General features: G+C 45.0%; 1 protein-coding gene across 2 annotated transcripts in view; it reads right to left on the minus strand.

Moving 5' to 3' along the window:
- Nucleotides 1-9,989, minus strand: part of spred1 (sprouty related EVH1 domain containing 1) — a 99,192-nt gene extending 89,203 nt beyond the window's left edge. Inside the window, exon 1 of one of the 2 annotated variants that reach the window (XM_033026948.1) lies at nt 9,653-9,989. In XM_033026948.1, the coding sequence (XP_032882839.1) occupies nt 9,653-9,678 (26 nt within the window). In that variant the 5' untranslated portion in view covers nt 9,679-9,989. The remainder of the gene's footprint in view (nt 1-9,652) is intronic. The other variant, XM_033026947.1, reaches the window with a different exon arrangement.
- Nucleotides 9,990-13,798: the final 3,809 nt, after the last annotated feature.

Consider the following 13,798-nt stretch of genomic DNA (forward strand, 5'->3'; position numbering starts at 1 on the left):
GACATGGTCTTTGTTTCATTCTTAATTCTTTTATCTTCCCAAGAACAGCCCAACAATTGATTTCCATTGTTTCACTATTTTTGGAGCACGTCAAGGTCCTAATTTTGTGTTACTCACTCTTTACCACCTGTACATTATTTTTCGCAACCGCTGTATGCAAGGCTAACACTATGTGGAGTTTGTAAGTTCACCAGTTTCTTCCCATACCTTAAAGACTTGTGGGGTTGTAGTTCAAACACCTCTGTAAATTGCACCTCCTGTGTCGAGAATGGATGAGAAAGTGGATAACCTAGAACTAGTGTGAGTGGGCGATCGATGGTCAGTGTGGCCAAAGAGCCTTAATCCATGCTGCATTTCTAAACCGTATACGAGCCAAACCAAATTAGTAATGATCCACTATGAGCAGACTTTCCAACACCCAATATTTTCCATTGCAGCTAATTTACTTACCATATCCATACCTCAGCATATCCAAAGTTCAAACGTCCAAATATGCCAATGATTTCCTTTTTCCTCAATTTAATCTAAAACCTTTTGAATGATCCATACTGGTGCCCTGTAATCTATTAGCCACATCGCCTTAAATTAATAAATCTTTAATCAATCAATCAATCAATCAACCTTTATTGTCATCTTGCAAAGCAACAGTTGTACAATGCAAAATGAGAAGACGTTTCCCAGGGAATACCAGATTCAGATTCAGATTCAACTTTAATTGTCATTGTCCGTGTACAGTACAGAGACAACGAAATGCATTTAGCATCTCCCTGGAAGAGCGACATAGCATATGATTTGAATAAATATTTACATTATCATATATACAGACAGTGTTTTTCCTGTGGGAGGAGTATCCGGGGGGGGTGATTGGCAGTCACCGAGGTACGTTGTTGAGTAGAGTGACAGCCGCCGGGAAGAAGCTGTTCCTGGACCTGCTGGTCCGGCAACGGAGAGACCTGTAGCGCCTCCCGGATGGTAGGAGGGTAAACAGTCCATGGTTGTGGTGAGAGCAGTCCTTGGCGATGCTGAGCGCCCTCCGCAGACAACGCTTGCTTTGGACAGACTCAATGGAGGGAAGCGAGGAACCGGTGATGCGTTGGGCAATTTTCACCACCCTCTGCAATGTCTTCCGGTCGGAGACAGAGCAGTTGCCATACCATACTGTGATACAGTTGGTAAGGATGCTCTCGATGGTGCAGCGGTAGAAGTTCACCAGAATCTGAGGAGACAGATGGACCTTCTTCAGTCTCCTCAGGAAGAAGAGACGCTGGTGAGCCTCCTTGATCAGAGTTGAGGTATTGTGTGTCCAAGAGAGGTCATCGGAGATGTTAACACCCAGGAACCTGAAGCTAGAAACACGTTCCACCTCCGTCCCGTTAATGTGGATGGGGGTGTGCGTGCCGCCCCTGGACTTCCTGAAGTCTACAATGAGCTCCTTGGTCTTCTTGGAGTTAAGGGCCAGGTTGTTGTCAGCGCACCATGCTGCTAAGTGCTGGACCACCTCCCTGTAGGCCGACTCATCGTTGTTGCTGATGAGGCCAATCACCGTTGTATCATCTGCATACTTGATGATGGTGTTAGTACCATGTACAGGTGTGCAGTCATAGGTAAAGAGGGAGTAGAGGAGGGGGCTCAGCACACAGCCCTGTGGAACGCCAGTGTTCAGGGTGAGGGTTGAAGAGGTGTGCTTGTCTAACCTAACAGACTGTGGTCTGTTGGTTAGAAAGTCCAGTATCCAGTTGCAGAGGGAAGGATCGATGCCCAGGTTACCGAGTTTGGAGATCAGTTTAGATGGTATAATGGTGTTGAATGCTGAGCTGTAATCGATGAACAGCATTCTTACGTAAGTGTCTCTGTTGTCGAGGTGGGAGAGGACGGAGTGAAGTGCCGTTGAGATGGCATCCTCCGTACTCCTGTTCTTGCGGTAGGCAAACTGATAGGGATCCAGTGTAGGGGGTAGGCAGCTTTTGAGGTGTGCCAGGACCAGCCTCTCAAAGCACTTGGTGATGATGGGGGTAAGTGCAACTGGACGGAAGTCGTTGAGGCTTGCCGCAGTGGAGTGTTTTGGCACTGGCACGATGGAGGTGGTTTTAAGGCACGTGGGGACAACTGCTTGGGCAAGTGACAGGTTGAAGATGTCAGTCCAGACGTCTGTCAGCTGCGCAGCACAGGCCCTGAGCACGCGCCCGGGGATGCCGTCAGGGCCAGCAGCCTTACGTGCATTAGTCCTACTCAGTGCCACGTATATGTCGTAGGGGGTGAGTGTGAGGGGTTGGTGATCGGCAGGGAGCACAGCCTTGATGGCTGTCTCTAGATTGTCCCTGTCGAAGCGGCCATAGAAGCGATTAAGCTCCTCAAGGAAGGAGGCGTCGCTGGATGTGTAAAATGTATTTGGAGAATACCAGAGCATTGTTAAATCATTCCACAGGCTCGTGCTCCCCATTCTTAACCATCACTAGTCTTTTAATTCTTCACAATCCCACTCCACGTCCCTAGCCTAAATACATCAGCACAACTCTTAATACTCCAGTATCATATTCATCCATTTCTTCCTTTGGTTCCATGCCCAAGGTCGTCTACATCCCATTAGCTTTAACTGCAATCTGAACACATCTGCCTTTTCTCAAAAATCTTGTCTCGTTGGTCAAATGTCCAGGCCTTGTTTGATAACATTTCCTTGTTTGAGAACATCATTTTTAATTCATAAAAACGTTGTTCTTGAATGTAAACTTTCCAAATGCTGTAACACTCCCAAGACAATGTATTTTGTTTTCAGATAAACAGTTTGTACCTGGACACATAGCTCTACATGTTAATGTACAATCTTCACTTTTTTGAAACCTTTTACATTTTTAGAGGTATCACAAACTCCCTAAAATGACTAGCATAGTTTTGAAAAGTTATGCCCCATGACAGTTTCTTAACAAGGGTTAGGCATAAACTAATTTATATTCACAGCTGCCAAATCACCAGGGTCAAATAAGTGACTTTCTCACTTTGGAGATTAGGATACCATGTGACAAATTCTAATCTGCAATCGTTTTCTGATTTTTAAAAAAAATCTGTGAGCAGTAATTGGTATATTAAACCACCGAAATAATATTAAACCAGTAAACCACATTGTTTTCTTCCCCCAAGTATAGAATATCAGTCACTGCACAAAACCAATCCCCGAACACTGCACAACCTGCAGCTACAATTCCTACGTACAAAATAAAAATTAGAACCTAAATGCCATAAGCATCTAAAACAGTTAACCCAAAGATTGTCTTTTGATATTACTACACCATAAGTCATTTTACACAACTTGAATCAAATTACAGAGGTAGCATATCCTTAAGAACACATGACAGATATTTAATGTAAAAGGATTATCAGCATGCCGCCTTCAATTATCAAGTTAAAAATGTTAAGAGTATCACAAAAATTGCACAAAACCAAAAGCTGCAGATGCTGGGAATCTGAAATAAAACCAGAAAATGCGGAAACACAACAGACTACATCTATGAAAAAAGAAATCATTTAAACATTTCACAGCAAAGACCCTTCATTAGAACATTATCATGATAATGGTTCCTTGAAGAACAGCTCCTAAGACCTTATTATTTTACACATTACATGAATAAAATAGAATAGTTTCATTGCTGATTGAGTAACTGAGCAACCACAGGCGTTAGAATATTTCAACAACATAAAAATATATCAAATTTGTTCTCCAAATAGTTTCTTCATTATTCATAGCAAGTAAATATTGATTAACTTTTAAATTGGCAAATATCAGCTTCCCACATTTTTGGAGTTGTTCCCTATAAGATGGCCTAGTGCATTTCCAACATTTTGCGACTGTATATATAATTCTATTTACATTGACAAATAACCTAATATTGCAGCTTTGCATTATCTTTGTAAATGAAGTTTCAGGAAAGATGCCAGCCACACATTATATAAATAAGTGATCACATAGCATATGTCCATTTGTTTCAAAAGAATGGAACATTAAGAAACAATATATATAATTTACTTTCATTAGGAGATGAAAGCATCAACAAATATCTTGCAAAGAGAACAGCATTTTGTGAAAACCATGCAGAATAACTTATTTGTTATCACAAAAAAAACCTTCCACTATTCAAATTCCATAAATACATTTTTCAATTCATGGTGGCACTGACTTTAGTATTGATGGATGGGGAGAAGATTCAAATTTAGAGTGGAAGTGAGATGGAATCGATGGGAAGTGACAGAAGAGAAAAACGAATCTCTCCAAAATAGGGACAATAAAAACTCTGATACCTCTGAGGCACAACTAAAACTCCAGTTAGCCTCATGGCTGCCATTTCAAAAATCTATTTGAAACATCCAAAAAAATGTTCCAAAAGACATGTTTTAAAGATTTTCTGAATAAAATTATTTCACTGCTTACAGGAGCAAACAAGTAATAGTTTTAAAATCCAAATGTTTAGAAATTTACAAATGGGCTTTGTGTAAATATGTTTTAAACCATTTTAAAACCACGCATAAGGAAATTTAAAGTAAATTAAAGTGACATGCTCCTGGTCCCGCTGAGTTACTCCAGCATTTCGTGTCTACCTATAATTTGGATAAACATGGGCTGTTTCTGAACTATGTGTCAGCAGGAAGGACAACAAAGAGTCTGAAAAGCTAGGCCATGGGAACTAACTTAGAAAACTAAAATTGCTAATACTATAAATTGGAGAAGAGAGTTATTTGTGGGCATGAGTCATACTACAGTTTTTAAGAAAATAATATTAAAATGAAGCCTTGTTGCTATGTTGCACCAGCAGAAACAAACCTCTATTTGGCACATTTTCAAAGCTGTATTGCAACTAATATTTTTAAATGTGACTGGAATCTCAATTATTTGTCTCTCTGATGTTCATCTTTGACTATCCTCAAATATGGAAGTTAGCGGACAACAAAAAGCTAATGACAATATGTCTGCTCAGTTTTTCCGGCAGCTGTGAACAGTTAGCCTTCAGCATGTGTTGGTACGTTCATGGAAAAACTAACTGTAAAGTTAAGCACAAAGCGGATATCCTATGTAACATTTGGGCAAATTCATCTGGTATCGGGGAAGTGGTTTTGAACTGCAGTAACCATTTGATTCAATTTCACGACAGCTGGTACCTGAGGAGAGTGGTACTATTTAAAATGCATGTTTAAATCCAAGAAATTAACTAATTTGACAGGGTGTTTTAGATACTGTAAATGAACACAGGTCTGAAGTTAAAATCATCTTTAATCATAACATATAGTAGAGCGGAACAGCAGGTTGTTAGTTCACCACTACCGCTTCCAAGACTACTTAATGTAGGAAATGGGTGTTAATATAAAGTGTACAGTAAGTTAGGTTAATGATGCTACACTACTATGATTGGTTCACATGCAATAACCAATCTACATCCTTCCCCATAAAGAGAAAAGATAGTTAGGCAAATGTTAAACACACGGATTTATACGTACTCGCCGTATCTGTCAGGCGGTCTACTAATACGACCCGAAGGCGTGCGGACAAGCCCCTCTCCCTCCGTAATAGAAAAGTTAGTGGGGGAGGGAGGCAGTGAACCCGAAAAGGAGAAAGCAGCTGGGGACACTTGAGGCGACCGGTGGGGTGAGCATGCGGGAGTGGTAACGTTGTTAGATGGGGTAGCCGACCGAGGCGGAGAGCGCACGCTGGGACTAGTGGTAGCAGGAGCAGCAGAAGGTTTAAACAGCAGGGGTGATGGGATCACGACTTTGTGACCTTTGACAATGACACCGTCCTCATCACAGACTAGGAAGAACGGCTGCACCTCCAATGGTGTGCTGTATTGTTTGTCTGGCCAGCCTCTTTTGATAATGGATGAGAGCAGCTGTAGAGTGCCGTCCGCGGCTGTGTGTTCAGCCAGGCGACGCAGGCGTTCCTTGGGAACGTAGTCAACCTTGAGAACCCTGAGCTCATCACATTCATAGGGATTCTGAAAATGTTTGGTCTTTTTGCGGCAGGTGCAGATTAGCCGCTGAGCTAGAATTTCTGTTCCCACGGGACCTGCAGCAAACGGCGAAATGGTTCATCTTCTTGCAGTAGTTGCATGGCTTGCCGTTCGGTGGACAGAACATCCGTCCCTTGTTGTGGAAATAGTTACAATTCGGACACCTTTGCGGCGGTTCATTGATAAAACTTCGATTAGCCGTTTGCGGCGGTTCATTCATAAATCTTCTGTTAGCTGTCGGTGTGGCTCGTTTGTTGATGCTCATCAAGTTTATACTCTTTTTCTGAGTGTAAAACTGATCACTCAGTGGGGCCATGATCTCGGATGTGCGGCAGGCATGCACAGCTTGTTCAAGGGTTAGGTCAGCATTCCGTAGTAGCTCAGTCTTTAGCTTTTGATCAGTCATGCCACTGACAAGTTTGTCTCGAATTAACTCGTCAGACATATCCCCGAAGCGGCATCGCTGAGCCATATATTTCAAATCACAGATAAATCGTTCAACAGGTTCATCAGGAAGTTGTTGTCTCGCGAAGAATTTTGCTCTTTCCAAGATGCGGTCAGAGGGTAGGTCACACAGTTCACAGAATTTACACAGTAGGACATTGGGGTTACGCACAGTCTCAGCTGGGACAACTACCTGGCCGTTACCGTCAAGAACGGCTTGCGCGAAGTCAAAGGTCTGCGCTCTCATCAGAGCCTCTGGCCCCGCCAGGTTTAGTAGGAGCGAAGCTTTGACCTCATCTGGGTCATTTCGATGGACGATGTTGATGTAGTGTTCGTGGTCGATCTCGAAGAGCCTCCATCGTTCTCCGATGTCTGAATCAAAGATGAGCTGCGCTGGTTTGTGGCACGAGTTTGCCATGGCAATACAGATAAAACGCAAATAAAACCCGATATACGGACGCAGTGGGTCACTTCACGCTTTCTGACACCATGTAAATGACTTAATGAACACAGGTCTGAAGTTTAAATCATCTTTAATCATAACATATAGTAGAGCGGTACTGCAGGTTGTTAGTTCATCAATACCGCTTCCAAGACTGTTTAATGTAGAAAATAGGTGTTAATATAAAGTGTACAGTAAGGTGGGATTAATGATGCTACACTACTCTGATTGGTTCACATGCAATAACCAATCTACAGATACAATGTGTAAGTTGTGAACTTCAACACACTTAAAAACCACTGTATCAAATATAAATCACATACAAATCATACACTTTCAGCAGTCAAAATGAACACATTTGTGGTCTGTGAGTACATACATAACATTTTAAATGTGCAGTTAGCCAACATTTTGAAAAAAATTGTTCCTAATATTTCTTCAATAAACTAAATTCAAATTGTTATGCTAAGAATGTCATCAAGCATTGGATGAATAGACTTTTAAAATGCATTCACAGAATAGTTAACAGCAGAGGAGCAGAAATTGAATGAAATCATACCACTTCCAAGATGCATACCCTGTTCCTTAAAATTTATTACTTCACAAAAGAAACTATGCATGCGCTCAGACCTATCTCTCACTGGCCTTTAATGTGATAAATGTATACTATTATCTACAGATTAGATCACTTTCTTACCAGCACCTAATGCTATGTGTAATTGGAGCAACATAATCTACAAGCAAATTGTTCACAGCTATAGTTTAAATCCAAATTAATGCGTTGCACAGGTTTACTGAAATCATAACAATATCTCAACACACCACCACAACCAACAATGGCAGGTACAAATAAGTGGATAACCGCAATTCATTTCATTTTTCTGTGCTGCTTAGCCCTGCTAACAGAAGTCTCAGATCATGATATATTGCCCAAAGATCATTTACTGTCTGAAATGTTGCTAAATTTCAGAAAGAAATGCTAACACACAAGAAAGAAAACAAGATAGCAGTCATTTTGCTCACAAAAGACTATACTGAAAATAACAAAACACTTTAGAAAATCCCCAAATAAAGGTTTTTCAAAATTTGTAGGAAATGGATACATGCCACATAATGGATTTTTCATATTTCATATTTTTCATATTTTGTAGATTATTTAGTTTCATATTTTGTAGGTTTCATATTTTGTAGATTATTTAAGCTTAATTTTATAAACTCATGTTCGGTTTATATTTTTATGCTCTCTAGAGCTATTCATACATCTAAAGTTACAGATATAACGTCTCAGTTATTCTTAAATTGTTCAAAATAGTAGACAAGCTGACCAAAGATGTCCCAGTACCGTCACTAATCTTACTGCACACTGCCAGTGCACGCTGGCCAGTGCATTGACAACAGGTATTTTATGAATGGGATGATCACGTGACAGAGGCACCTCCCAAGCTAATATTTCTCATGAATGTAGCCTGCAAACTGTTCTTCTTTCACACGATTCTCCACAACCGAGATTGCGAAATGATACCACTGCAACCAGTAACGGATGTGACAAGGCCAGTTAGTAATTTATGTATCGCCTAAAATGGGCCCCTTTACCACAAACTCGAGAAGAGAAGGGAAATTACATATTACATATTACAGTACTTTTTTTGTGAATGAAAAGGAGGAAAGCAGAAAAGAATGATTTTAAAAAAACAGGGCTTTGGTGGGTCATTGCACAGCGGAAATCTTGCCAATTTTATCAACCGGGGGCGAGTGGAAGAGAACTAATATGAAAATATAATCTAATGATGCAGGATCGCGAAAGAGCTTCCAGCTCACCAAGCAGGCATCTTCATGCCTGCAGTAATCGCACAGCCTGGTACTATTTAAATAAACACACAAAAGGCTGCCCAACCCCCGGGTACATCATGTGCCAATTTCAATAAAGAGTGGAAGCACCTTCGACCTCAATTAAGAGCATGAGAACGCTATCCACACTCCTCACACTAACTCAGGCATTCCACAAACACCACAGATCAGAAAACTGATCAAAATACACCTCTTGAAAGTATACTTCAGTACACTCTGGCCAAACATATCCCTCACTCGCACATAACCAAGCCTCCCGTAATCCCTGACTTGTACACAACCATTCCTTCCCATGGACGACACGCATAGCTGAGCAGGGGGGTGGGTGGGGGGGGGGGGGGGGGGGGGGCAAGGTGGGGAGAAGAGGAAAAAGGCAATTGGGGGGGGGGGTCGGGATTGAGTGGCGTGAGCACGGGGTGACAGGAAGGGGCAGAAGGAGTGATGGGTGGTGAGAGGGAGGGAAGGCGAGAGTGGAGGGAGAGGGAGGGCGAGGAAAGAGGAGAGCGAGGTAGGATGTGGGGGAGGGAGGATGTGGATAGTGATGAATGGTGGTATAACAATGATGGGAGGGGGTGAAGCAGGGAATGAGGGGGTAGAACTAGGATTGGGGGGGCAGAAAGAGGATTGGGGCGGTAGAGAGAAGTCCAGTGGAGAGTAAAGGATCGGTGGGGGGGTAAGAGATGGATTGGTGGGGGGGGGGGGGGGGGGTAGAGAGAGGATCGGGGGTGCAGATGGGATCTGGGGTTAGTGAGAGGACCGAGGAGGGGATCGGGGGGATAGAGAAAGAATCGGGTGGTAGAGAGAGGATCGGGGGTAAAGAGAGGATGGGGGGGGGGGGGGGGGTGAGCTTCGGTGGCGGAGACGAGAGCCGATCCCCTCCCCTAGCGCCTATTCCTGCCTAGACCGACCGACCGCCTCGTTTTCTTACTCGGTCTGGTTCGCCTCCTCGCTCATCTTTCAGCGACTTGCGATCATGGCCACGTTAATCCACAGCAGCATCTGCCGGCCCCACACGACGGCCACCTCTTCATACTGCGGCCGCCGCTCCCGCCTCCCGTCGCGGGCCGGGCAGCGCCTCGGCCGCCGGCATCCTCATCGCACCGTCGGGAGGGGAGGGAAGGGTAGGGGAAGGGGGGGGCGGTCGGCACTCGTGGCCTGTCTTCAACGGCCTAACCCCGGCCTGTCCGCTGCCACCGCTCCGCTCCGTAGCTCCATCCCGCTCAGTTGTCCAGAGGTGAGGGGGGAGGGGGCGCCGGGAGGGGGGGCGCTCTGGGAGGGGGAGGGGCGCTCTGGGAGGGGGAGGAGCGCCCGGGGGGGGAGGGGCGCCCGGGGGGGGAGGGGCGCCCGGGGGGGAGGGGCGCCCGGGTGGGGGAGGGGCGCCCGGGGGGGGAGGGGCGCCCGGGGGGGGGAGGGGCGCCCGGGGGGGAGGGGCGTTGGAGGGGGCGCCGGGGGGGGGGAGGGGCGTTGGAGGGGGGGCCCGCTGCGCTGTGGTCCGGGGTCAGGCGGAAGCAACGGCCGCCCCACGCACCCTGGTTGATCCGTATCCCTCCACCTCTCCTACAACAACTCTTAAAAACTGATTGCCCTATGTTTCCTACACTCTCTTTCCACTCCCTCGCTCTTTGCAATTTGTTTGCAGTTAATCAATGATTAATTACACCCTCCCTTGCTCTTTCTCTTCAACGGCGGGGAAGTAGTTCTTTCCCTCTTTCCCACCGAGTGCGCGCAGTGCTTTACAGGCAGGCATGGGCGGTGAGGCGGCTGAGCGTTGCATCGCGGAGCAGGGAAAGCCCGGCTGCTGCAAGCAAAGATTATCGACGCGCTCTATAATATTTGGCTGCAAGAGCCTGTGGGCAGCAGCATTAGCAGAAAGCTCTTCAGACAGCCTCAAAAACAAAGTAGAATCTACACGCTGTTTCTTTAAATTACAACATTCCGTGCAAGAAGTCTGTATTTTGAGTGAATTTGCCCTCAAATACAACCATCTTCCACTGAATGTTGTACCCTTCTTGCACTGTATTCAAGTATTGTTTTTGCTCAGACTGCATGGCACTCAAACTAAAGCTATTCCCTGTACATCGGTACACGTGGCAATAATAAGAAATACCGTGCAAATGTTATCCCTTTCGCATATGCTCTCTATTTAAAACAACTATTTTTCTTACAGTTTAATGTGGATAAATGTGAGGTTGTCCACTTTGGGGGTAAGAACAGGAAGGCAGATTATTATTTGAATGGTGTCAAGTTAGGAAAAGGGGAAGTACAACGAGATCTGGGTGTCCTTGTTCATCAGTCACTGAGAGTAAGCATGCAGGTGCAGCAGGCGTTGAAGAAAGCTAATGGCATAACAAGAGTTGAGTATAGGAGCAAAGAGGTCCTTCTGCAGTTGTGCAGGGCCTTGGTGAGACTACACCTAGAGTATTGTGTGCAGTTTTAGTCCCCAAATTTGAGGAAGGACATTCTTGCTATTGAGGGAGTGCGGCATAGGTTCAGGAGGTTAATTCCAGGGATGGCGGGACTGTCATATGTTGAAAGAATGGAGCGACTGGACTTGTATACACTGGAATTCAGAAGGATGAGAGGATACCTTATTGAAACATAAGATTATTAAAGGATCTGACACACTAGAGGCAGGAAACATGTTCCCGTTGTTGGGGGGGGTCCAGAACCAGGGACCACAATTTAAGAATAAGGGGTAGGCCATTTAGAACGGAGACGAGGAAAAACTTTTTCACCAAGAGAGTTGTGAATCTGTGGAATTCTCTGCCTCAGAAGGCGGTGGAGGCCAATTCTCTGGATGCTTTCAAGAGAGAGTTAGATAGAGCTCTTAAAGATAGCAGAGTCAAGGGATATGGGGAGAAGGCAGGAACGGGGTACTGATTGTGGATGATCACAGTGAATGTAAGCATGCTGGCTCGAAGGGCCGAATGGCCTACTCCTGCACCTATTGTCTATTGTCCAATACAAGAACTAAACTCTGAACTACAAACTTCATTGACTGCCATGGGGACGTGGGGGGGAGGGCATATTGTTTTCGTCTTTGCACTGTATTGTTTGTTTTTTATATATTGAACGTCTTTTTGTTTATTATGGTGTCTACTGATTACTATATTTACATATCTGTTGCGTCGCTGCAAGTAAGAATTTCATTGTTCTGTTACGGGATATATGACAATAAACATTATTTTGACTCTTGGTGATTTTATTTATGTGGACCAATTTGACATCAACTTGTATGAGAGCCGCTGTAAAAGACTCAACACGATCATGGGCTAATATTTTCTGTTTAATTCCACCCCTTAGCACTCTACCCAAAAGCTTTAAGAGTACGGCACAAGTATTTTGAATCAGAAATGGTTTGTTTGGTTTTAATTTGCAAATTGAGTCCTGAAATTACCATATTTTGAAGGTAATAGGAAAATACATTTCTCAACGACAATAAATACATCTGTAATCTGATAAGCAATGGTTTTTTTTTACAAAGGATGTGGGTTCTTCCTTTCGGTTCCCTGCATGATTAGTTCCTTGTCTAACAGAGGATTTTTTTTAACTACAGAAACTAAGTCGAATGTCAACTTCTTAACTTCCACCTTACCCTCAAATTTACTTGGAATATTTCCGACATCTCTCTCCCCTTTCTCTGTCTCAGGAGAAAAACTATCTATTGACATTTATTACTAATCTATTGCTCCACAGCTATCCACACTGTGCCATTCCACCCCTTGTAGCAATGCCATTCCTTTCTCTAAGTTTCTCCGCCTCCACCACATCTGTTCTCAAGATGAGGTCTCGCATTCCAGGACATCAGAGATGCCCTCTTTCTTCATGACTGGGGCTTCCCCCACCCTACTGTGATTGATGGTGCATTCACCCGCATCTCCTCCGTTTCCTGCACATCTGCACTCACCCCACCAACCCCCAAGACAATAGGGGGTAGAGAAACACTGATCTTCATCTTTCATTCCAACAGGCCTTCACATTCAACATATCATTCTTCAGCGACCACGTGATCCCACTGGCTGTCACATCTTCCCCTCTCCATCCCTTTCTACAGGAGCCACTCTTTCCATGACTCCCTGGTTTCCACACCCTCCACAAGCACTTTCCCCTGAAACCTGTCCCTACACCTCCACCCTCACCACCATCCAGCCCTTCCAGGTGAGACAGATTCAGGTGCATCTCCTCCAGCCCCGTCTATAGCATTTGGTACTCTCGATGTTGCTTTAGTGATACAGCATAGAAACAGGCCCTTCTGCCCACTGATTCCACACTGACCACGATCACCGTACACTAGCTCTACGCACTTGGGGCAATTCACTAAAGCCAATAAACCTACAACCTTGCACATCTTTGAAATGTGGGAGGAAATCGGAGCACCTGGAGAAAAATAGTCACACGGAGAATTTTCAAACTTCGTACAGACAGCACCCATAGTCAGGATCGAACCCGGGTCACTGGCGCTGTAAGGCAGCGACTCTACCACTGTGCCACGGTGCTGCATTCTAGCCTCCTCTACGTTTTCTATTTGCGCAAAATTGGTATGCGATAGCGCTACGATATTTCGCCGGCTTACTCCCCGTTCTCCTGTGCTGCAAGTGCACCAAGTTTCGTTCCGATCGGTGGTAAATTGTAAAAGTTAGCGAGGTTTAAAAATCTTAAAAACCGCGGATGCGCAGATCGATCTCCTCTCCTGGCAGTCAGCGCCGCTCGGAATAGTCTCTTCTGTTACTCCTCGGGACGGTCCGCCCCTTCCTGTGCCATCGTGTCTTTACTGGAGCTGAGTAATGCTGTTGGTGGCCGGCAAAAGTTTCCAACCGGGCACAATTTTCAGAGGGACCGGAAGCGTCCCAGCCCGGCCCGGCCCGAGAGATGTCGACAAATGGAAAGCGGACAATCTGATTCCGGCAGAGGAGAGCATCCAGCGCCCGCTATGAGGCCCAAATGCACCGCAGCTCCAGCCCCTTCCCCTCTGGTCCCCCTCGCTGGCTCCTGTCCCCCTCCCCCGTGATACCCCCCTCTGCCCCATTGCTCTTCCCCCATCTTTTCTGTGAGGTCTCCCCTCCCGCCCACACTC

The sequence above is a fragment of the Amblyraja radiata genome, chromosome 9 (genome assembly GCF_010909765.2).
Source record: "Amblyraja radiata isolate CabotCenter1 chromosome 9, sAmbRad1.1.pri, whole genome shotgun sequence".
NCBI classification, from domain to species: Eukaryota; Metazoa; Chordata; class Chondrichthyes; order Rajiformes; family Rajidae; genus Amblyraja; species Amblyraja radiata.